The sequence below is a fragment of the Microcaecilia unicolor genome, chromosome 3 (genome assembly GCF_901765095.1).
Source record: "Microcaecilia unicolor chromosome 3, aMicUni1.1, whole genome shotgun sequence".
NCBI lineage: Eukaryota > Metazoa > Chordata > Amphibia > Gymnophiona > Siphonopidae > Microcaecilia > Microcaecilia unicolor.
In genome coordinates, this window is record NC_044033.1 from 362,239,559 (window position 1) to 362,265,227 (window position 25,669).

Sequence of the window (25,669 nt, forward strand, 5' to 3'; positions counted from 1 at the left end):
AATAAAATTCTGCTTTTAACTCATAAGGTAAACCAGCTTATTTGGTTTCTTTATTGCATCTTCATTGTCCTACCCGGGCCCTACGGTCAGCTAATACTGCCTTGTTGGCCCTTCCCAATAAGTGATAGACCCACCTCACTGTTACTCAAGGCAGTGCCTTTTTATTGCAGGCCCCACACTTACAGAATCAACTTCCCCAAGATTTGCGAGAGGAAGTCTCGTTAAGAGAATTTAAGACAAAACTTAACTCATTTTTTTCTCCAGGCGTTTGGTGCCAGTGGCTTCCAGGGGTTGACAGGTAGTGACCTGAATGCTGTATGACCTGGTTGGTGATGTTTGATAGATTATTAGAGGATGGTTGTGTCTGAGTGTTTGGTTTGACGTTCTTTTCATTTCTTGTTTTTATTTTATACCACTCTAGCCATTTTTGAAGAGTGGTAAAATCAAAAATTATACAACTATTAAATTAATAGAGATGTAACACTGCTAGCCTGTTAACACTTCAGCCTAGAGCCTAGTACTGGGGAACTGGGTTCGATTCCCACTGCAGCTCCTTGTGACTGTGGGTAAATCACTTAATCCTCCATTGCCCCAGGTACAAAAAAGTACCTGTACGTATACTGTGTAAACCACTTTGAATGTAGTTGCAAAAAACACAGAAGGTATATCAAGTCCCATTCCCTTTCCCTCTCAGCAGCTCATTCTGCCAGTTTCTCACTCATCTGAAGAGCCTCTGCATCTTGAATGCTAACAGCATCTCTGCAACTAAATAGGCAGAATAAAAAGCAGAGCTATGTGTGAATTTGTGTGTGTGGGTTGTTTTTTTTTTTTTTTTTGTTTGTTTTGTCTGCTAAATTTTGGATAATGTATTTGTTCAACTTGTATCCTTTCAGGTGATCTGTGCCAGTATTACTTGTACTGAGTATTTTTGAGTGGTCTGTTTGCATGAGTGTTGAAGTAAAGTAATGAGGGTAGCTGATTAAATAGCCAGAAGGAATTTGTCTTAAGGGATGAATCTAAAAACAAGACAATAATGCTTGTGTCCCACATATCTGACCAGCTCAGAGAAGAGCCAAGTCGCAGGATGGTGGTGAGGAAGAAATATGCTAACCAAGTGATTGAGGTGGCCTAAGCTGCTGCCTTCAGCGTTTCCGCAACCTATCCTTAAGGAATCCAAATACGTTTTTCAGAATATCTGCAGTAAATATGCATCATGAGTATGCACTGCTTCAAATGTATGCTGTTATGTTGCATTCATATTTCTTGTGAGTAGAGTGCTGTGGTAGCCGTGTCAGTCCACTTTTAAAAGTAATAAATAGAAATAAATCAAAACAGAAAAGAAAATAAGATGATACCTTTTTTATTGTATTAACTTAATACAATCCACTGTAAACCATAAAATTCTACTGGTTTGCCACTGTTTTATCTGCCGTACATTTTTCTCCCTATTTCTCACCTAACCTATCCCTCCCTTTTCCTGTGAGACTGTCATTGGAATGTCTCTGTGATTCACTTTATATTCTGAATAATTGTCCACATTTTGCTTATTTCCAATCTGAAGAAGAAGGGTTACATTTGAAAGCTAATCAAAAGATGTATGAAGTTAGTCCAATAAAAATGGTATCATCTTATTCTTTTCTATGTTTTGATTTATTTCTACTTATTACCATAGTCATTGTGGATACCCTAGGAACCAGGCTGACTGGGATTTGTGAAGAGGGGTTTGGGAACCACTCTAGAAGCATGCCACCTTCCATGATCAGTTTAATTCTCAACGGCTGCTTTTCTGTTCTTTCTCAGTGGCTCCTTGTCGGACAGGCGGTTTACATTCACCTCTACTGGTAAGGAGAAATGCATGTTTTCAGTCTATACCTTTGCTTACACAGGGGGTGTTACACACAGACTTTAGGATCACTCTTCGGTCTTCCTAATGGCCGACTGCAAAGTCAAAGGTGTTAGTATGTAACTTCCTCGCTCTTTGGTTTAAGATCTGAACTGGAAACAATGGATGACCTTTTCTTGACCTTGTGGCTAAGACAGAGAATCTATACAATATGGGGATAATTTTATAAATGATTTGAACATGTATAAAATTGCTGGCGAAGGCGATGTCTATAAAAGTAGGTGATCAGAAGAGACACTGGCCGATATTCAGCTTTATTTAACCTGCCAGGAACAGCTGCTGGCTGGTTTAAATAGCATTTAGCCAGCTAATGGCTAATATTCAGCGAGAGATAGCCGGTTTTCTCTGCCGAATATTCGCAGTTACCACATAGTGGTTAACAATTTGTATCACACAAAATAACCGGCTATCCACAAATATTCAAGTGCTGGTCGGCTAAGTTTAGCAGCCAAATCAGACCGCCTAAGTCCTTTCTTTGGCCATTATAAAGTTAACCAGCCAGCGCTGAATATTGACAGTCGCTTAAGTTTGAGCTGGCAAAGAAAAAATTCAGTGCTGGTCACCGGAAACGGCCCGGCATTGAATATCCAGAGTCAGCACTGATTGCAGCACTGAGGCGGGCTTCCTCCCTTGGGCTGAATATCGGCCTCATAGTGCTTAGTTTTATGTGATAAATGCTTAGGTGTTCTCAGGGATTGAGAATGGGAGGAGTGGGATTAGCACCTGTGTATTTAAGTTTTATAAAATACAAGCATTTGTACTACAAGCATATCCACACAAAAGGAATAATTATATAACAGGGCTCCTATTTCAAGCTTGTTCTATAAAGAAACATAGATGCCTATTTTTCTTTTAAAAGCTTCACACAATTATTTGATGGTGTTTGAGCTTTGCTGATATTTCCTAGATGCAAGGGCGGACTGACAGTGATCGGGGCCCCTGGGCAGTAAAGGTCATTGGGGCCCCTCTTAGCCACTACCCACCCAGCCACCCACTTCCTCTGCCTTTGTTTCCAGCACACACCCTCTGCACACTACAGCCCCCCCCCTCCCCCCGAGCCTCAGTGGCCCCTTCCTGGGCCTACCTTGAAGGACCCTGGTGGTCTAGTGGCTTCTTTGGGGGCAGGAAAAAAACCCACTCTTTCCTGCCCACTGCCTCTGCTCTTTCCTGCGCTGCCACTTCTTCTGCCGAGACTTCCTGTAGTAGTCTCACAGGTCTCGGCATCCAATTTAAAGATGTGGCAGCACCAGGAAGATCAGCAGCAGCAGTGGGCAGGAAAGAGTGGAGTTCTTTCCTTCCTCTAAAGAGGCCACAAGACCACCAGGGCCCTTCCAGGTATGCCTGGGGAGGGCCCACCGAGGCTTGTGGGAGCTGTAGTGTGCATGGGGGAGGGAGAGCAGCACTGGGCCCCTCGGGCATTTGCCCAGTTCTCCATATGGTCAATCTGCCCCTGCCTAGGTGAGAAATGATGTATAAATTCTCAGTGTTTATCAAGCACTTGGCCTGTCTAGACAGGTGGTATTTTCTCTTAATTTACAGTTGAGATGCTTGGAGCAAGAGTACCATATGAAAGTTGAACTCCATGAATGAATGAATAAAAGTGTTCTCAGACAGTCTGTTGTCATGCTGACACTTTGTGTGATAGGTGGTGAGTAGGAATCAGGTTAGACTGGATCTGGAGAGGCAGCTGGAGTACCTAAAATTTAAAATGGCCAGTTAAGAATTGTGCCCTTTTTTATGCAGAAAGCTTATCACTTTCTTCAAAGGTAGCTGGTGCTTAAAAAAAAATGTCACTGCGCATACTAGAAAGACAAACGTGTGATTAAGTGACATGTTCTAGCTATAAGTCACCTGTAATTTTGTGACCTAACATTAGGAATATGTACTACCCCTCCCCTTTCCCATCAGCAGGAATGAGGAATGGTCAGCTTTCTCAAAGACACTGGTTTGTCTGTGTAAGGAGGACCAAAAGGTAAAATCCTGGCCTTAAACAGTCACCTAGAAGTACCTCATTTAGTGGACAAGGTGTTTCAAGCCTCGGTGAACTGTTCTCTTCTGCTGCAGTGATGACAGCTGTCCCACCAGCTTGACACCATGAGGGAAACCTGTAGACACTGAGGACCCTGTTTACTAAGCCATGCTAGAGGCGCAATAGCATTTTTAGCGCATGCTAACCATGTAGATGTCTATAACATTCCTGTGGGCATCTACATGGTTAGCACGTGCTAATTTTTAGCACGCACTAAAAACGCTAGTGCATCTTAGTAAACAGTGCCCTGAGACCCTTAGTTCTCAGTCTCTTGCTCCATCTAAACTCTAATAGCTCCAAATTTGCCCGGAGTCTGGAAGAATTGCCTGTTCACTGGGCTACCTACTGATTGTTGCCTAGCCAGATACACTTAAATTTTGGGGCTTGAGCGCTTTCCTTTGGCTGGTCAGTCTGCAGCAGAATCTGGGCTGATGGAAGAAGTTGAAGGGTTTTCCATGTCATAGTTCTGGGAGTTTTTTTACCTCCCCCAAGTGGAGGGTCATTGCCTCACTATTGGCAAGCTTGCCTCCGGCTACAATTAATTTGGGAGTTAAACAGTGATCTTTTTATTTCTTACTAGTGGCATTCCTCAACATAAAATTCTTTCCTCGTCTCTCTCAGACTGCAGTAAGCCCCTGATTGTGGAATCGTCTCTCACCCCGGGTGAGCAGGTTACAGCTTCATCATTTTGGACATGGACCAGTGAGACCTTTCAGTGGCATCCAGAGCAGGCCCTGCTCCAGAACGAGGGCCCTTCCTGGGCTTCCAACCACAGCAGCAATCGAGAGTGGCTGCAGATAGATCTGGGCGAGAAAAGGAGGATAACGGGTAAAGAAATATAACATTACTAAAGTCATGGGCAGATCCTCTGCAGCATTGTTGTCGTCTCTGTCACTTGCTATTCTGGTTTGGGAACAGGAACACCATGTTGATAAAGTGCTGATGTTTTGTATCAGCTGCTAATTACTTATATATATAATTTTTTTTTTTTAATCAACATTTAATAAATTCGCTTTTCTGTTGGTAAGTAGGTTTTAGTCAGGCCCAAAAGTGGGTAATGTCATCTGATGGAACTGCTCTCCCAGTGTAGAGTTCTGATGAAGTGTTGCCCTTTCTGTATGAAGCAGTCTCCTCAGCTCCACAGTTTTGTGTTTTCCACTCAGCTGAACAGACTCAAAACAGTGCTTTCCTAACGTTTTTTCTATTGGTTCCTTTATTTTGTGAGGTGTTTTTTTTTTTTAAGGGGCATTGTTAATGTCACAAAGTCAGGATATAGACCTTGCCAAAAATTCAATAGAAAAATCTAGAATTTCAACACACGCATACTTGCGTTCCAAGACGTATGAGCAGAGACTTGCTGACCTGAACATGTATACCCTGGAGGAAAGGAGGAACAGGGGTGATATGATGCAGACGTTCAAATACTTGAAAGGTATTAATCCGCAAACAAATCTTTTCCGGAGATGGGAAGGTGGTAGAACGAGAGGACATGAGATTGAAGGGGGGCAGACTCAAAAAAGATGTCAGGAAGTATTTTTTCATGGAGAGGGTGGTGGATGCTTGGAATGCCCTCCCGCGGGAGGTGGTGGTGGAGATGAAAACGGTAACGGAATTCAAACATGCGTGGGATATGCATAAAGGAATCCTGTGAAGTAGGAATGGATCCTCAGAAGCTTAGCCAAAATTGGGTGGCGGAGCAGGTGGGGGAAGAGAGGTTGGTGGTTGGGAGGCGAGGATAGTGGAGGGCAAGCTTGCACGTCTGTGCCCTGAAAAAGGCAGGTACAAATCAAGGTAAGGTATACACATATGAGTTTATCTTGTTGGGCAGATTGGATGGACCATGCAGGTCTTTTTCTGCCGTTATCTACTATGTTACTATTTAAATGTCTAGTGCTTGGGTCCTGACTATGATTTTAAGAGTACAAACATTGTGCTTGAGTGTCACCACGAGCATGGTGATATTGTCTGCATCACGATTGGGAGCATTGTGGAGGAGCTGAGAAAAAACTACTCCTTAGAAAATCGCGCTAACAGCTACTCCTTGGAAAATCCTTGGTATGTGCAGAGGTAGGAATCTTCTATGGAAGAGCCATTAGCCTCATAACGCAGTAACCTCAAGAGACCACCAGAAAATATTCATGCGGACCAAGTTTCCCTTGAAAATTTCAGATTCACTGCATAGCTGCTTTTGGAACCTCTGCAAAAGTCTGAGGAGAAACAGCTTTCACCAACTCCAGCCAAAACATTGATGAAGCATATACATAACTTTGGTAACTCTAGGACTAATAGCAGGTCTGGATGGTAATAATTAGGGGGAATGTAATTGTCGTACTGGAAGTTGTTTTGACATGAAACAGGTTGGTATTTGCTGAAATCAAATGCCATGTTCCTGGTTTGAATTAGCGGAAAGCCCGAGTAGTATTGTACTTCTGCCCATACAGCATGGAAAAAAAAAACAAAGTACCAAGGGAACAACTTCGGTTTCTCTTTGAACCCTGCAAGGGAAAGGTGCATTGATTCCATAGATGAGCTCTCGACCTCTGCTCATTAACTTGTGGCACTTCATTTCCTGGTACACACATCCATGGCTCTTCCAGCTCCAGTGAAGTTTGTTACATCTCTTGATTAGGAACTTGTGTTTCATCTCAATACTGATCTTTTTGTTGTTTTTTGCAATCTCTTTTTTGAAAGCAAAGGGGATGTAGTCTTAAAAAAAAAATGCACACATTATCTTGAACTGGACATAGGGATACTATGAGGAGCAGCTAGCGTGCATCACCCAATACCCAGGGAGAATTGAAGAAGCTGATGAGGAAGTCCCCTACATTAAGGTATAGACAGTGCTAGATAGCCAGTTTCACTTTAAAACTATGGAGCTGCAAAGGAACTACAGCTCCCATGAGGCAGTAGGATGTGGAGTTGGAACTCGACAAAGGTGCACTTAAGATCTGCAGATGTCCTGATTAGAGAGGAAGAGAGCCTCAATTGTACCTGTCTGGATTAGAGAGCTGCACGGGATAGAAATTTCACCCCTCCCCACCTGTCCCCAATGAAATCTAACCCATATCTGCTCAGATTCATTCTATCCCTTCCCATACCCGCAATTAATCTCCATTATCCCCACCTATGCTGGCAGGAGTTGACGTTATCGCTTACTCGCAGCCCTCCCTTTCCTCCTGATCTTAACAGCCTCGCGGGGGTTTTTTTTTTTAAATGTATTCACTATTTAAACCAATGAATGTTCCAAAATCTAGTGTTCCAGCTGCTTCTCTGAGCATTTTGAGACTCATTCTGGCCCTCTAATTGTCAGTGCATTCCAAGCCTCATTCTGGCATCACTAGATATTTTGATATACTCCGAGAATCCCATGGCAACTTCTTCCATCCCCGTGAGAAATCCCTCATAGTCCCATGCAGCTCTCTACCCTGGATATAAACCCCATGGGAGACAGTTTGGAGAAAGGTTGTGTGTCCTCCATCCAGTTCATGCTGGTGGAACAGGCTTGGTTTGTAGTATTCTCTGCAGAAATGAGGATTGATCAAGCTTTCCCCAAGTCCTGAGAACTGGGAGTGTGGTACTTGGGAGCTACTGAAAGATCAGTGGAAAGAACCGGAAGGGTGCTATACAAAATGTAAACTGTTTGGTGTTTATTTGTAAACAGCCATGTAGTGCTGTTAGAGGATTTCTAGATGCCTTTATTAATACCCCTACTCTAATACCAGAGAATATTAAATGAGGACACCAATAAATGAGAAGATAATCCAAATACAGTTCTGGGTGATACGCTAAAATAATCAAACATATAAATTGCGAGTGACCGTACTCACCGCAAATGCGCAGTAGAGACCGAACATTCAAGGAGCAACACTCCAAACCCCGCCTCCACCAGCAGCTCCTGTACCGAACGTAATGCAGCCAATAGGGAGGGAAGGAGGGGGCGTGGAAATTGGAGGAGGACGTAATGCAGCCAATAGGGAGGGGAGGGGCGTGGAAAACGGAAGAGGACGTAATGCAGCCTATAGGGAGGGAAGGAGGGGGCGTGGAAATCGGAGGAGGACATAATGCAGCCAATAGGGAGGGGAGGGGGCGTGGAAAATGGAGGATGTAATGCAGCCAATAGGGAGGGAAGGAGGGGGCGTGGAAATTGGAGGAGGACGTAATGCAGCCAATAGGGAGGGGAGGAGGGGGCGTGGAAATCGGAGGAGAACATAATGCAGCCAATAGGGAGGGGAGGGGGCGTGGAAAACGGAAGAGGACGTAATGCAGCCAATAGGGAGGGGAGGGGGCGTGGAAAACGAAGGAGGACGTAATGCAGCCAATAAGGAGGGAAGGAGGGGGCGTGGAAATTGGAGGAGGACGTAATGCAGCCAATATGGAGGGGAGGGGGCGTGGAAATTGAAGGAGGACGTAATGCAGCCAATAGGGAGGGAAGGAGGGGGCGTGGACATCAATGGGGGAGGGAGGGAGGGAGGGAGGATGGAGAAGAGAACCACCATGTACAAGGGCACAGCAGGAACGACGAAGTGGCCGAGGCAACTAAAAAAACAGAAAAAGGTAAACAGGTGTATTCACTCACAGCACACACACACAAGTCCTGCTTTGCAGCATGAAGCAAAGACATAGCTGTCCCGCCCCTTTGGCTCACTGAACAGCAGGAGTCAGCAGAAGGGGCGGAACAACAACATGTATGCGGGGAGGTGGGAAGTGGGGAGGGAGACCGGCACACGACTGAAAAATGAGCCTGCGTTTCAAACTGCTCTAACAACTGCCTAAAAGGAGACACTGAACCTCCACTGCCACAAAGCTCCAACAACTGACTACAAGGAGACACTGAACCTCCACTGCCACAAAGCTCCAACAACTGACTACAAAGAGACACTGAACCTCCACTGACACACAGCTCCAACAAATGACTACAAGGAGACACTGAACCTCCACTGCCACAAAGCTCCGACAACTGACTACAAGGAGACACTGAACCTCCACTGCCACACAGCTCCGACAACTGACTACAAGGAGACACTGAACCTCCACTGCCACACAGCTCCGACAACTGACTACAAGGAGACACTGAACCTCCACTGACACACAGCTCCGACAACTGACTACAAGGAGACACTGAACCTCCACTGCCACACAGCTCCGACAACTGACTACAAGGAGACACTGAACCTCCACTGACACACAGCTCCGACAACTGACTACAAGGAGACACTGAACCTCCACTGCCACAAAGCTCCCACAACTGACTACAAGGAGACACTGAACCTCCACTGCCACACAGCTCCGACAACTGACTACAAGGAGACACTGAACCTCCACTGCCACAAAGCTCCGACAACTGACTACAAGGAGACACTGAACCTCCACTGACACACAGCTCCGACAACTGACTACAAGGAGACACTGAACCTCCACTGACACACAGCTCCCACAACTGACTACAAGGAGACACTGAACCTCCACTGACACACAGCTCCCACAACTGACTACAAGGAGACACTGAACCTCCACTGACACACAGCTCCCACAACTGACTACAAGGAGACACTGAACCTCCACTGACACACAGCTCCCACAACTGACTACAAGGAGACACTGAACCTCCACTGCCACACAGCTCCAACAACTGACTACAAGGAGACACTGAACCTCCACTGCCACACAGCTCCAACAACTGACTACAAGGAGACACTGAACCTCCACTGCCACACAGCTCCAACAACTGACTACAAGGAGACACTGAACCTCCACTGCCACACAGCTCCAACAACTGACTACAAGGAGACACTGAACCTCCACTGCCACACAGCTCCAACAACTGACTACAAGGAGACACTGAACCTCCACTGCCACACAGCTCCAACAACTGACTACAAGGAGACACTGAACCTCCACTGACACACAGCTCCAGCAACTGACTACAAGGAGACACTGAACCTCCACTGCCACACAGCTCCAACAACTGACTACAAGGAGACACTGAACCTCCACTGCCACACAGCTCTAACAACTGACTACAAGGAGACACTGAACCTCCACTGACACACAGCTCCAACAACTGACTACAAGGAGACACTGAACCTCCACTGCCACACAGCTCTAACAACTGACTACAAGGAGACACTGAACTTCCACTGCCACACAGCTCCAACAACTGAGTACAAGGAGACACTGAACCTCCACTGACACACAGCTCCAACAACTGAGTAGAAGGAGACACTGAACCTCCACTGACACACAGCTCCAACAACTGAGTAGAAGGAGACACTGAACCTCCACTGACACACAGCTCCAACAACTGAGTAGAAGGAGACACTGAACCTCCACTGCCACAAAGCTCCAACAACTGAGTAGAAGGAGACACTGAACCTCCACTGACACACAGCTCCAACAACTGACTACAAGGAGACACTGAACCTCCACTGCCACACAGCTCCAACAACTGAGTACAAGGAGACACTGAACCTCCACTGACACACAGCTCCAACAACTGAGTACAAGGAGACACTGAACCTCCACTGCCACACAGCTCCAACAACTGAGTACAAGGAGACACTGAACCTCCACTGACACACAGCTCCAACAACTGAGTACAAGGAGACACTGAACCTCCACTGCCACACAGCTCCAACAACTGACTACAAGGAGACACTGAACCTCCACTGCCACAAAGCTCCAACAACTGACTACAAGGAGACACTGAACCTCCACTGCCACACAGCTCCAACAACTGACTACAAGGAGACACTGAACCTCCACTGCCACACAGCTCCAACAACTGACTACAAGGAGACACTGAACCTCCACTGCCACACAGCTCCAACAACTGACTACAAGGAGACACTGAACCTCCACTGCCACACAGCTCCAACAACTGACTACAAGGAGACACTGAACCTCCACTGCCACACAGCTCCAACAACTGACTACAAGGAGACACTGAACCTCCACTGAGACAGGGAGTACTAACAGCTCACAAGCACTCTCTCTCACTCACTCACACACTCTCTCTCATTCACTCACTCACACACACACACACACACACACAGAGACACCCAAGCACACACACACTAGCTGCTCACTCTCACACTCACTGTCTCTTTGGGAGGGCAGGGAACAGAGGACTGTGGCTTGACATGGGGTGAGGGAAGAGGACAGAGGAGGGTTGCTGGACATGGGGGGAGGACAGGGGACAGAGCAGACTTGCTACACATGGAGGTGAAATTAAAAAAACTCGCCCGTTTTAACGGGCTTAACGGCTAGTACTTTAATAAACTAGAGAAGTTCTCAGAGTTAAAAATTCACCCAAAACGAGACTCACACTAATGCTAACCTATTGGGGGAGGGGATTAAACTGTGATGATGGAAAGCCAGCATTAGACTGTCCAAGTAAACTGCATAACTGGAGGTGAAAAAATCTGGGGAGAAGAGGCAGAAGCCCTGAAAGGTTTTAAGGGTTTTGAAAAGGCAGTTTGGCAAAGAAAAGCACTGCTGTGGGAGCACAAGTTTAGAAACCAGAGCATCGAGGTGTGCGCTGCATTTTATGAAGAGGTGGCTTTTTTTTAAATCTATGACGTCAAAACACAGTTTTAAACTTAAGTTTTCCTTTGTTTTTCAGCCAAATCTTGTGTGTATGTAGTTTGAGTACTATCATGTTGGCATCCACCTAGTGAGCTGGGAAATTATCAGATTTCAGTTAGACCATATTTTGGTATAAAGTTACTGGAGAATACATGGTTGTCCTCCTTGAACTGTGCAAATTCGAATTTGCTACAAGGGAGATGGTTGAACTGTGGAATAGAACTCTTGTGGAGTCTTTGGTCCAGATAGCTCCTAGTAATCAAATTGTGATGCATTAGATTTTTCTCCTTGGAAACATGATGTTAAGACCTTGAGAAAAGATTACGTGCTACTGAAAGGTTGTGGAGGAAGTCTAAATATTTGGATGTTTATGAATCGTATAAGATTTGTCTGAGAGAATATATTTCTGGTTGTGAACAGGTTATAAGTTTGTATTTTAGACAAAAAAATTTCTGATTATATTAATTGTCCACGTGAGTTGGTTTAGACTTTGTTTTTTGACACAGACAAAGCGATGCTCTTTTGTAGGTACTTTGACTGGAAAATTTGGTGATTATTTTAGTGGGAAAGTTAAATTGATTTTTTTTTTTTTTTTTTTTTTTGCATCATATCCCGTTTTAAGCATTGCCTATACAATTATGGACTTCACATGTTGATGTGGATGTTTGGGATGTTTTTTGGGAGGTGACTACCTCAGAATTGTTGAATGTTCTGAAATTTTGGAAGCCTGCTCGAGCTTTGTTAGATCCATGCTCTTCGCTGGTTCTGAAGGGATTGGGCAAAAAGATGGTTCCTTTTTTCAGTAAGGTTGTTAATAGATCATTCTCTGAAGGTTGTCTTCCTTCTTGTTTGAAAACTGCAACTGTGAAGCCCCTCTTAAAAAGGAGGGCCTTGATCCCAGTGGTACTTTAAAATTATCATCCTATCTGTGTTGCCTGCTCTGTCTAAAACAGTTGGAAAAAATTGTGCTTGAACAATTGCTTGAATATGTGGATTGCCATGGGGTACTAGCTGCGCATCAATATGGATTTCAAAAAGGATACAGTTGTGAGACTCGTTTATTGTCTGTTTTTGATGTGTTAAGAAGGGGTTGGACGATGTTATGTTTTGTATAGTATCACTAGATATGTCTTCTGCTTTTGATAATCATAGTATTATAGTTGAGAGAGTATATGAGATTGGTTTAAGGGATTATATGAGATTGGAATGGTTTGTGTTTTATCTATCCAGTTATACCATTCAAATGAGTTGAGAAGATTTGATGTCTGTGTATGAAGTGCATGTGGGGGTTCCACAAGGTTCTATTCTGTTGGCATTGCTATTTAATCTGTAGTTGATTCCATTATGGTGTATTTTACAGGAGAGAAGTTAGTTTTTTTTTTCCTGTACATAATTTAATTTTACACAACCAGAGATGAAATCCTTATCTGAGTAAAATAGAGTTAGATGCAAGAATATAGTTTGGCACTGAACATTCACAAAAGAGAAATTATGATTGTGAGTAGAACTTGTATTGATTGGGGGTTATGCCCCATTTAATTTTGGTGGTGATATGGTTCCTAAAAAAGATCAGATTTGCTTGGGGGTTATAATTTTTTATTTATTTATTCAAAAAAACGTATGTATCACTTATAACTAAGTTGTCCATGCAAGGTCAAGTGTCTTAAATTGGTACAAACATGTTTTTTCCAATTGAGTTTTGAACAAAAATTTTTTTTTTTTGAACAAATTTTCTTTCTTTTTTTTTTTTTTTTTTTTTCAGATTGTGGTTCAAAGTTTGGTACATTCTAGGACTGACTGACTTTCTTTATTTGGGGGTGCATCAGGCTAAGTTCCAAGCTTCGCAGGTAGTTCAACATGCTGCTGTCTGCATGATTTGTGGATTGTGTCAGTCAGAGCATGATACCATTTCAGTGAAATCACTGCATTGGCTCCCTGTTTTTTTTTTTTTTTTTTTTAATATAGGGTATGATTTAAATTATTAGTATTAGCTATTAAAATCTTGTATGGTTTAGCACCAGCTTATGTCTCAGCTTTTGTTACATTATAAGCCAAATCGATGCGTTCTGAAAATACACAACAGTTAGTGCCTTCTATGACTCAGTTGCATTATACCGTTACTGCTGCACTGCCTTTTGTAGGACCTGTAATATGGAACAAACAGACACTAATTTGTGGTTGAGATTAGTACATTTAAGAAAAAATTGAAGGCATATCGTTTGCTGAAATCTATTTTAGAATTTTGAGTAGTTGAACTGAGTACTGCCAGGAAGTAATTTTAATATATATTTTTGTTTATGTAATGATATGGTCTGTTTTGTTATATTTTTACTGCTTTGTGCCTATTTTGTTAGCCTAGTTAATAGGCGGGTTTATAAATAAAATAAAATGGTGAAAGCAAAAATGTATACAAATTTATAATTTATGTACTCTCATATGTAACCAGTGTATAAATTATAAATTGTCATGTATAACATTACATTTTCTTTTCATACAAAAACATCAAAGCAGTGTACAATTAAAATCAATAATAGGAGAGGTTAATAGCATATAAATGAATATTCACAGATACAATACGTTAGTAAAATAGGTGGAGTTGGCTTTCCAAACTCTATACTATTAATGTATAATCTTTCAAATTTTATGTGCTAAAGTTACAGTGCAGTGCATGCAAAACATTTCAACTAATACGCATGACCTTTAGGAACATTTCTATTTCCATACACTTTGAGAAACAGGAGTTTAAGAACAGAAAGGATACCATAATGCATCAGACCAATTTGATTTTTTGCTTATTTGTTTAAACCCAGCTGTAGTCCTGCCCTGGACCACATCCTCCATCCAAGAATTCCCCAGCTTAATATTTTCTGAAAGTTGTCTTAAATCTGCTACCTGTTTAATGAACTGCAGTATTTGGGGTAAATAACTATTCCCTATTAGCTTGCTGTTTTTTTGTAAACCTTTCTCATTTCCCCTCTGACGCCTTTTTCAAGCTGAAGAGCTCTAACCTTTTTAGCCTGCCTTTATAGGTGAGCAGGGCCGGCGGAACACGGTAAGCAAGGTATGCACGGCAGGGGGACGCCAGCATTTGAGGGGCACCAGAAACCGCCATTCTTACCCATTGCGCTGCGCTCCACTCTCACACTACAGCCCTCCGAACACCTACCTTGAAGGCCAGGGCCCGCCCAGGTGGTGTAGTGGCCTCTTCAGTTATGGGGGCAGGAAAGAATCCCCCTGTTTTCTGCTCGCTGCCGCTACTCCATCTAAGGCTGGTCCCAGTACAAATCCCTGGAACATTATACCATTCGCCTCTTTCCATTAGGAAAACCGACCATTTAGACCAGCTGTTTCCTCTGCAGTTCACAATACCTCAGGAATCTCTCTGAGGCCTTTAATCCTGACATACTGTTTATTATTATTGCCTTTTAATATCTCTGTGAATTAGATCCTAAAGGAGCACATTATTTTTCCCTTCTGTATATTTGTTCCATTGCCTTTCTCCCCTAAGAGGCAAATATTTTTCATGCCTGACTGAATTAATGATGCAGGCTGTGGCACGAATTGATGTGCTTTTTGACTTGTATTATTTTTTTATTCCTTCATGCATTTTTCTGTTAAAAAGACAGTGTGTGAAGGGTGGTGTTCCTGTGAGGTATTTTCTTTTGACCACATTTATCTTTGAGGGTTTGCAGACTTCTTGATTTTGTCCCCCATCTTCTGAGTGTGTTAAGTGGCACTGGTTAGCGAGTTTAGCAGTGATTCACCTGTACAGTGACCTCAGCCTTGATAATTACACTCTTTGATGTACAGCTGAATTGCGCACAGTGTAAAATGTGTCTGAAACAGTGCTTAAGAGAGAGCACCTCATCTGTTCTGTATTTTGTCACTGTCAGCAAGTTCAAATTTTCTTTTTCTTTTTTTCCTTCCTTAAAGGGATTATAACAAGGGGATCCATGCATCCAGACTTTAACTTTTATGTGAAGACATATGTGATATCATTTAAAAAGGAAGGTTCAAGATGGAAGACGTACAAGGGACCCCTCAGCAAGGAAGAAAAGGTAAGGAGAAAGCAAATGATTTTAATAGTCTAATAGATGACAACCAAACTTTAGATTTCTCCTTTCATTTCTGTCATGCCTATGGGTTAAGGAAGGTGGTTATCAAGCAGTATTATGGGCTTTAACGTGACTTAAATGGTCCTAATGTTGCCTGACCAAAATGACTGCAGCAGTATTTTAAGTTGTCGCGGGTTAAGCAGTAATGAGATGTAAAACACTACAAGTCATGTTAGGGCCTAAAAATTGCAATAAAATCACCCCAGCTTCTGGCAGCCCTTCACTCCCCTTCCCCCAATTATATGGAAATATGACCCCTAGCGTTAATCACTTATGTATTTTAAGTCATGTACCAATGCTCCACTATTTGGTAGTGGCAAAAAGCTGTGAAAGTTCTGAGGTTTTTTTTTTTTTTTTGCTTTTTGTTTGGGTGGGAGCAATATTCTAGTGCTGATAGTCTGTTTTGTGACATTTGGGGGGAAGGGAAGGTGATTTGCTCACAAGTAAGTTTTTAGCCATCTGCTGAAATTGTATTTTATGGGACGGTCTTGTGGCTCCCGTCTAGCAGGATTAAATTTGCCTTACTGATGTGTTGGATTTCAGATGGGGGAGGGGGGCAGCTGCCCATACAGGAATGAGGAGTTTAACCTCAAAACAAGATCTCCACTCTGGCCCGCACCAGCAGAGGAACTGGAGGTGCCTTGGTCAGCCCCCTAAGGAGGGGATAAAAAAGAACAGAAATTGAGGCGGGGGAGTTGAATTTTTGATTTTCATTCAGTGATATCAGGTGCCCATTTTAGTATTTTAACCACTATAAGAAGAGATATTGGATGGCTTGTGAGTGGAGACAGGCATAGATGTATTATGTGCTTCATTTTTTCTAAAAGGATTTAAATTCCTTAGTTGTATTGGTTAGAGGTATAAGAATAGCATGATTTATAAATGTTGACTATTTCAAGTGCAGCACTTTTTTCTTTTCCATTTGAATTACAGATATTCAAGGGCAACTCTAATTACCTGGACACATCCCAAAATACTTTTTTCCCTCCCCTAGTTGCTCGTTACGTGCAGATTGTACCGCAGACCTGGCACCAGAGGATTGCACTGAAGGTGGAGCTACTTGGCTGTCAGATGACGCAAGGTGAGTGTAGGGGAGGAAGGGGAAGGTGGCCAGGGGAGGGAGACCACTAAACCGCTTCTGACTTGGGTTTACCAAAAGACTTCAGGTCAAGCTTAGTCTCTTCCAAGTTCTTCCCCACATAACCATAGTATAGTCTTCTCTGTGTATTAGACTTGGGGATGATACAGTCTAGAATACAGTTGGATGAAAAAAATAGCAAGAATGATTTGAAGTGGGGGGGAGAGTTATCAAGGTGTGAAAAAATTGAGCATTTACCACAGGAGTCACCAGCCTGCGATATCTCCATTTTCTTCCCACCACTGCACACTGATCTCAGAAATTATATGACTGTTGTGTAAAATGAATAACACTGCTTGTAAGCCACCTCGTGGCTGCATCTTAAAAGGACTGGCAATACTTAAAAAAAAAAAAAATTACTCCTGAAGGCCTCCTCAGGGCCTACTTTTGAAAATCCCAGGTACCTAATTGGCCAGACGAGCAATCCCCAGTCACTCCTGCCCTCGCCAACACCGGGATCCAAAATGGCACCAGCAACCCCGTCATATTTCTGTAAAGGGCAAAGCCACTTAATAGGGTACCAAAACCAGTGTTAGAGCCCTTTAACCCATGATAAGGGGTAGATAACGTGGGTCATTAATGAAATCCCTTAATGCAGCTCCATACAACTTAAAAGGACAGAGTGCTGCGTACAGTGTGTTGAAAAATGGCTCCAACAGCATTAATTTTCAGACACTTCTTTCTATAGATTCCACTACAACCATAGTACCATGGCTGCTGCTGACAGAAATGTAGCCAATGTCCAGCTTAACCAAGTGCTGTATACAAAGCTACTGAAGATGAGGGTTTGCCCACCAAGCAGATTCATTGTTAAGCAAACCACTGCAGTCCTGAATGTCTGGATTATGAGCTGTTTCCTGTGCCACTGAAGTTGTTCTCCCCAGAGCTGGTCATTTACTATTTTAAACTGTTTCTTTTCTTGTGCAGTTTATAATTCCTCCAATCATCCATCCTGGCAAAAAAAAAATCAGAGCATGGGGATATTGATAGTGAATGAAGACAGGACCATCACAGAAGTTATCCCATCGGAAAAGTCGGACCTAGGTAACTCTGTGCTGGATAGTATTACTGAGCTGCATGTTTCCTGGACTGAATTTCTCTTAGGAAAAGGGAGTTATAGGGTCTTTATTTTATTTATTTATTTGTTACATTTGTATCCCACATTTTCCCACCTATTTGCAGGCTCAGTGAGGCTTACATAGTACCTTAGTGGCAACCACCAGTATCGGTAGAACAAATACAAGGTGATATGGTAGTAGAGTAAAAGTTCATGAGTGACAGACACATTGGGGAATTATCAGGAGGAGGTTAAATTATGTCCAGTATGAGCTTGGATCGTTAGGGTATGCCTTTTTGGATTGGTTGGTTTTCAGTAATTTCCGGAAGCTTAGGTGGTTATATGTTGTTTTCACGGCAGACGGTAATGTGTTCCATAACTGTGTGCTTATATAGGAGAAGCTGGATGCATAGGTTGATTTGTATCTGAGACCTTTGCTGCTCGGATGGTGGAGATTTAGGTATGTTCGTGCGGATCTTATGTTTCTGGTTGGTAGGTCTATAAGGTCTATCATGTAACTCGGGGCTTCGCCATATATAATTTTATGGACCAGGGTGCAAATTTTAAATGCAATACGTTCTTTTATTGGAAGCCAGTGCAGTTTTTCTCGAAGGGGTTTGGCGCTTTTGAATCTCGGTTTTCCGAATATAAGCCAGGCTGCTGTGTTTTGAGCAGTTTGGAATTTATTGTTCTTTGCATCCCGCACAGATTCCGTTGGAGTAGTCTAGATGGCTTAGTACCATAGATTGTACTAAATTGTGAAATATTTCTCTCGGGAAGAAAGGTTTCACTCATTTGAGTTTCCACATTTAGTGGAACATTTTCTTTGTAGTTGATTTCACTTGATTCTCTAGTGTTAGGTTTGTCTATTATAACTCGGAGAATTTTCAGATTGTCTGAGATAGGTAGAGTATGGTCTGGGGTGGCTATATTGGTGGGTTTGTTCATGTTGTATTGGGAAGAAAGGATGAGACAATGTGTTTTTTCTGTGTTAAGTTTGAATTGAAAGATACACAAGCATTTGCTCACGAAAAAGACCAGTCTTGGATACTTTCCTGTGTCAAATGGTTCCGAAACATCAGGGCCAGAAGAAGGTACCACGTACACCACAAAGTTATCAAAATACTTAGCACTATCTCTCCTACTGTCATCCCTTTTATCTGTCATATCCTCAATCTTTCACTTTCCACTGTGACTGTTGCAGATGCCTTCAAACACCACTCCTCTTAAAACCTTCATTGGACCCTACTGGTCGGTCCAACTATCACCCCATCTCCCTACTCCCTTACCTGTCCAAGATACTTGAACGTGCTGTTCACTGCTTTCTTGACTTTCATCCCAAACTATTCTTGATCCACTTCAATCTGGCTTTCGCTCTCTTCACTCAACTGAAACAGCACTTGCTAAAGTCTCCAATGACCTCTTCCTGGCCAGATCCAAAGTTCTCTATTCTATTCTGATCCTTCTCGATCTGCTGCTTTTGACACTGTTGATCACCGCCTACTCCTTGATATGCTGTCCTCACTTGGATTTCCTTCTCTCTCCCATCGTACTTTGTTTATACTCTGGTGGATCCTCCTCCAGTTCTATCCCACTGTTAGTTGGTGTACCTCGGGGATCTTCCTGGGACCTCTTCTTTTCTCTATCTATACTTCTTCCCTTGGTACTCTGATCTCATCCCATGGATTTCAGTATCACCTTTTCGCTGATGACACAGATCTACCTCTCCACACCAGAAATTTCAATAGGAATCCAGGCCAAAGTATTAGCCTGCCTGTCTGACATTGCCTGGATGTCTCACCACCATCTGAAACTAAACATGACCAAGACTGAGCTTCTCATCTTTCCCCTTAAACCAACCTCTCCTCTTGCCCCATTCTCTATCTCTGTGGATAACAATATCATCCTCCCTGTTTTATCAGCTCATAACCTTGGAGTCCTCTTCGACTTCTCTCTCTCTGTCTCTGCACATATTCAACAGACTGCTAAAACCTGTTGTTTCTTTCTCTATAATATCACCAAAATTCATCCTTTCCTTTCTGAGCATACTACCAGAACCCTTATCCACACTTATCATCTCTCGCTTAGAATATTGCAGCTTGCTTCTCATAGGTCTCCCACTAAGCCATCTCTCTCTCCTTCAGAATTCAGCTGCACAACTTATATTCCGCCAGTCTCGCTATGCTCATATTAGCCCTCTCCTCAAGTCACTTCATTGACTCCCTATCCATTTACACATATAGTTCAAACTCCTCTTATTGACTTACAAGAGCATTTACTCCTCAGCTCCTTAGTACCTCTCCACTCTTGTCTCTCCCTACACTCCTCCCCCGGGAACTCTGCTCACTCAGTAAGTCTCTCTTATCTGCACCCTTTTCCTCCACTTCAAACTCCAGACTTCGTTCCTTTTATCTTGCTGCACCATATGCCTGGAATAGACTTCCTGAGCCTGTACATCAAACACCATCTCTGGCTGTTTTCAAATCTAGGCTAAAAGCTCACCTTTTTGGTGTCACTTTTAACTCCTAACCCTTACTCACTTCTCAGCACCCACTTTTATCCCCACCTTTTGTAACTTTTATCCCTTATTTGTCCTGTTTGCCCTAGTTAGATTGTAAGCTCTTTCGAGTAGGGACTGTCTCTTTATGTCCAGTGTACAGCACTGCATACGTCTAGTAGCGCTATAGAAATGATTAGTAGTAGTAGTAGAAACTCCCTGAAATCCAGAAGCCTTGGGCATAAGGCAGTAGAAAACTCTCCAGCTTGTCTGCCCAGTACTCTGTTTATCGCCTCTCCAGCTTCTTTTCCCCAACACATTCATACTTCCTACACTCTATTGCAACTCGTATACCTGCCTGAGTTACTCCACCTGATACCTCTTCCAGCATTCAGCCTTCAATAGTTCCTTTCCTGTCCCTTTCTTCCTGCTCACCTCCTAATGGCCCCATCCTACATCCAGCATATTCTTTTTTTTTTTTAAGCCATCATATGTGCCATTCAGTACCTGAAATCATATGCTCAGGACTGCCTCAAGGAAACACTAGGCAGTCACCTAGGGCAGCACAGCAGCAGCTTCTGGGTGCACCAAAAAAGCAGCTGCAGTCAAAGGAAAACAATAGGTCCTGAAAACTACATACTCAGATACAACAGGAGCTACTTTTACCAGCAGGGAGGGTGGGCAGTTTTCAAATAGCCCATTTACCCAGATTATTCTGGGAGGAGTGAAGTTGGGCTGTTCATGATTGAGAGGGTCTGAAAGTTAATGGGAGAGAGTAACGCAAGGCTGAAGATATGCCGGGGGGGGGGGGGGGGGGTGCCTGTTAACCTTGTACTAGCCCTACTTTTCACAGTTCTCACAAGAACAACATTGGACTTTAGTCACTGTGCTGTTAACACACACAGAGCTGTGTGGTGCAAAAGATAATGGCACCGACTCTTCTCGCTGGCTTCTGTGGCCACTTGGGGGAAATTCTAGAAAGGTTGCCCAAACTGCTGGGTACCGAGCGTGACTTTTATATTGCATAATTGCCATTATAGAATAATGGGGAATGGAGATGGGATTTGACATATCGCCTTTCTGTGGTTACAATCAGTGTTTTGCGGTTTACCTATACTCAGTTGCTTATTTTTTACCTGGGGCAATGAAAGGTTAAGTGACTTACCCAGACTCACAAGGAGCTGCAGTGGAAATTGAACAGAGTTTCCCAGGTTCTCAGGCCACTGCACTAATCATTAGGCTACTCCTCCACTAGCATAAGTCTGCATTTTCACATCTAACTTAACAAGCACTTATGCCATGTGAATGGCTGCATTAGACTTTCGCATCTAAATACTGGCAAGCACGTAACTGACAATATTCTATAACATAGTGCCTAATTGCTTGGCATGCGTCTGACCTGCCCACATCCCCGAGTTGTGTGCCATATAAATTAGGTGCTCATTTTATCGAATAGAGATGCAAGTCAGTTACTGGAAGCTGGATACACTGGGCTGGATGGACCATTGGTCTGATCAAGTATGGCTGTTATGTTCTTAAGATACCCAGAAATACCACGGTAGATAGTTACAGTAATCAATACGACTGATGACAAAGGCATGGATAAGTATGGAGGGCAGGAAAATTGAGAAATTGTTTGATAGATCGAATACGGCAGATCTAGTAGAAACCCCTTCCTGATCACTTGAGAAACCTGGTGATCAAACACGAGTCGAAAACACCCAAATACCGAAAGAAGCTCATGGGAATGATTTGGATATTGAAAAGGTTAAGTGGAATAGGAGCAGATAGTAAACCCGAGATTCAACAAGCAGTTCTTTTTGAAGAGTTAAGGACCATCTTGTGTTCTAAAGGCCAATCAGCAAGAGAACACAGGCAGCACTGAAAAGGTGTGAGATCAGGCGTGGAAGGAGATACTGGATAAAGAGGAGGATATCGTCTTCATATATGAAGAATTTGATATTGTAATTCTGGATAAGAAATGCTAAGGAACTTAGAAAAATGTTGAATAATAAAAGAGAGAGAATAGACTCTTGGGGAACATCACAAGACAAAGACTTGGGTGTTTTGCTTTATCTACGACTTTGTCAACTATCAGAAAGAAACAGAGAAATCTGAAGGGATCCACTAGGTCCAAGGCAGCAGAAAGATTCAAATAAACTAAAAACTACCTGACCAGCATCTAGGAATGAGTGAAGCTGTGGTGTGGAGCAGGTAGAGGTGAATCGAAACTCATTCAAAAAGTACAAAGACTAGGGGACACTCGATAAAATTGCATGGAAATACTTTTAAAACAGGAGGAAATAGTTTTTCTCTCAGTTAAGCTCTGAAACTTGTTGCTACAGTAACTTAGTAACAGCGGTTAGTGTATCTGGGTTTAAAAAAGCTTTGGACAAGTTCCTGGAGGAAACGTCCATAGTCTGCTATTGAGACAGACATGGGGAAGCTACTGCTTGCCCTGGGATTGGAAGCATGGAATGATGCTGCTATTTGGGTTTCTCTGAGGTACTTCTGACCTGAATTGGCCACTGTTGGAAGCAGGATACTGGGCTGGATGGACCGTTGGTCTGAGCCAGTATGGCTATTCTTATGTTCTTAACTACAAATTAGTGGCAATTAATGTTTGACAATTATTGGTACTTGTTGCCAATTAGCAAATTAAGTTACACATGTAACTGACCTTATTCTATAACTTTGGGCACTATTTATAGACTTTGGAGGTCTGTACACACAGCTGCACTGTACGAACTGGCTGCAAAGAAATTTTATGAAGAAAGAGCAAAGTCTCTACCAGGGAAGAATTCTGTGTAAATTCTGCATTGCAAAGCTGTGCAGAATTCCTTTAGAAGAAATCATTTTGAAGTTCAGAAACAAAAGGGGATTTTCTTGTGCTTGTACAGGGTGGATTTTCTTGTGCTTGTAGAGGGTTTTTATTGTCTATAGTTGCCCTGGCTGGAGTAATATTGGGATATTAATAAACAGTCCATAGCCTCATCTCAAAGGGGTTGTTACAGTTCTGTGCTTAAATATCTGCTCAGAAATGATTTTAAAATGTTTGGAGTGGTATTTTTTCTAAATGGTGAGGACGTTGAGACACTGCATTCCACTCAGTTGGGAAAATGGGGGCTTTCCAACAGCTTCATCTGAGCTGCAGCCAGACTGCTGACAATGGGGCAACACATTCTGATTACCATAGACCATCTGGGAAAATATTGTTTCTGCTTTAGTCATAGTTTGAATTCTGTTAATGCAGAAGTTTTGGGGGGTTTATTTTATTTGGGTTAAGGATGGGAAGATTCTGCCACTGGGCTTTCAGTTTGCCCCTTCCTTTTTCTGTTCATGTTTCAAAAGTTGTATTTGTGTATTTTCGGTAAATCTGTCTGTGCAGCAATGCCTGCACAGCTCAACTGTGCCCAGGGTACAGACTTTTGCTTCCTTCCCTTATTTTTCTGATGTGTATTGACTTTGTGGGTATTTGTAGCCTCGCCTTTTTGAGGCTGCTTTTAACTCCTAACCCCTATTAACTTGTTCAGTACCTATTAGACATATTTTCAAAGCACTTAGCCTTCCAAAGTTCCATAGGTTTCTATGGAACTTTGGAAGGCTAAGTGCTTTGAAAATATGCCTCTGTCTGTTTTATCATTCTCACCTTAAGTAATTCCCTTATCCCTTAATTGTGCTGATTAGGATTGTAAGCTCTGTCAAGCAGGGACTGTCTCTTCATGTTCAAGTGCCCAGCGCTGCATACGTCTAGTGGCGCTATAGAAATGAGGAGTAGTAGTATTTGTATCCTGCACTAAAGAATTTAAATTTGCAATGTGCACAAGAAGCATGGCCTAGCCAGTAAATGTATGATATCACTTCTATAATTTATCAGTTATTTTTGAACAATGCATTGTGGTTATGACTTGCATATAAAAAAAAAAAGTTTCTTAATTTTTTTTTTATTATTGTTTTCAGGTTACGTGAGTTTTAGTCACTATTTTATTTACAATTTTAACATGGATTCCAGGTAGCTCCACAAAAAAAATCACATTTAAAAGTACATCCCAACCCATATACCCCCCCCCCCCCCCAGTTTAACCCATCAACCATATACTCTTCTAAACACATCATAATTCCTTAATAATGTCAACAATAACATTACATTTTAGATGTAACTACATGACAACCAATGTAATGTTGTTAACTGCATGACCCTGTCGCCTTTTTTGGGGGGGTGGGGGGGGGAGTTTGTTGTTTACCAAAAAATCAACTTGGTGGTCATGGGCTGGAGTAGTTGCAACCTTGACATCAATCTCATCTTCAGTGTTGTATATTTTTACATCTGTGGGCATTTTGTCTTAGAAGGAAGAAGCTTCACTGCCCCTTGTCAATGCTGTGTTTCTCTGTTTTAGGTTTGCATCTTGTGGCAATAGTTGCTCCAGTAGTGGTGGTCCTGTGTCTGCTCCTGGCCGGGATTGGGATCTGTGCTACCGTGCGAAAGTAGGTTCTGTTTCTGATCATGAGCAAAGATGTTAACTTACTGAGTACCACATTCTTTTGAAGTGCTCCGTATTTTACGTCGCTCCCTAAGCTGGAAGCTACCCTAAATCACACCTGAGCTGTATTTAGCACAAGACAAAATTCCACATTTTCACAGACTGGAACATCTATTTTGGTGCATTGTGATGCTCATATGGAAAAATAGTTGATGGTGAAATGCTGCTAAACACATTCTACTGATGATTATATCTTTTTTGTTGTTTTCACTAAAAACAGGGTATTGTTCAGTGGCACAAGCTCAAATGAGTGTCTCCCCATCATGGTGGGAGGGGAAGGATCACCCATGCCTTCCAGCCTTGCCACGCCCCAAAATTTAAAGAAGGCAGAGCACAGCAAATATGACCTTATTTAAAAGTTAGTTCCAACACTGGCTTTCTTCAATAACTCTGCCCTGACCTCACGTTCCACTGCCAGTCTAAAGTGTGACGTTATTGCAAGACTTCAGCCCAGCAGGAGGTCTCAGGCTGCTGGGGAAAGTATTTGAATTAATGAAAACTGGAGATTGGTGGGCTAGCAACTTATTTAAAAGTAATTCATGCTTGCCACACTTTGCCCTCAAGGTTCTTTGGGCACAATTGGTAATATTGGGCCACTGGTAATATTGAATCTGTATAATCCGTGCTTTGAACAAGAAAGTATATTGCTGATCATATCAACATTGTGTCAGTGAATAGGGGGGAGGAATTCAACCTTGGGGTTGTTTGTATATGACAGGCTTGTGAGTTCTAGCACATGCCTGCTTTGTTGACTGGTTAAAATCATTTGAGTCTGTGTAGGGGGCAAAAAAGCAAGTAATATAGA

At 42.7% G+C, this 25,669-nt stretch overlaps 1 protein-coding gene across 1 annotated transcript in view; it reads left to right on the plus strand.

Annotated features, from left to right (window-relative positions):
• DCBLD1 (discoidin, CUB and LCCL domain containing 1) overlaps positions 1 to 25,669 on the plus strand; it is a 99,592-nt gene that overhangs the window by 60,982 nt on the left and 12,941 nt on the right. The window contains exons 7-12 of the mRNA XM_030198544.1: positions 1,801 to 1,841; positions 4,554 to 4,760; positions 15,450 to 15,574; positions 16,565 to 16,712; positions 17,697 to 17,813; positions 24,721 to 24,808. Of these exons, the coding sequence (XP_030054404.1) occupies positions 1,801 to 1,841; positions 4,554 to 4,760; positions 15,450 to 15,574; positions 16,565 to 16,712; positions 17,697 to 17,813; positions 24,721 to 24,808 (726 nt within the window). The remainder of the gene's footprint in view (positions 1 to 1,800; positions 1,842 to 4,553; positions 4,761 to 15,449; positions 15,575 to 16,564; positions 16,713 to 17,696; positions 17,814 to 24,720; positions 24,809 to 25,669) is intronic.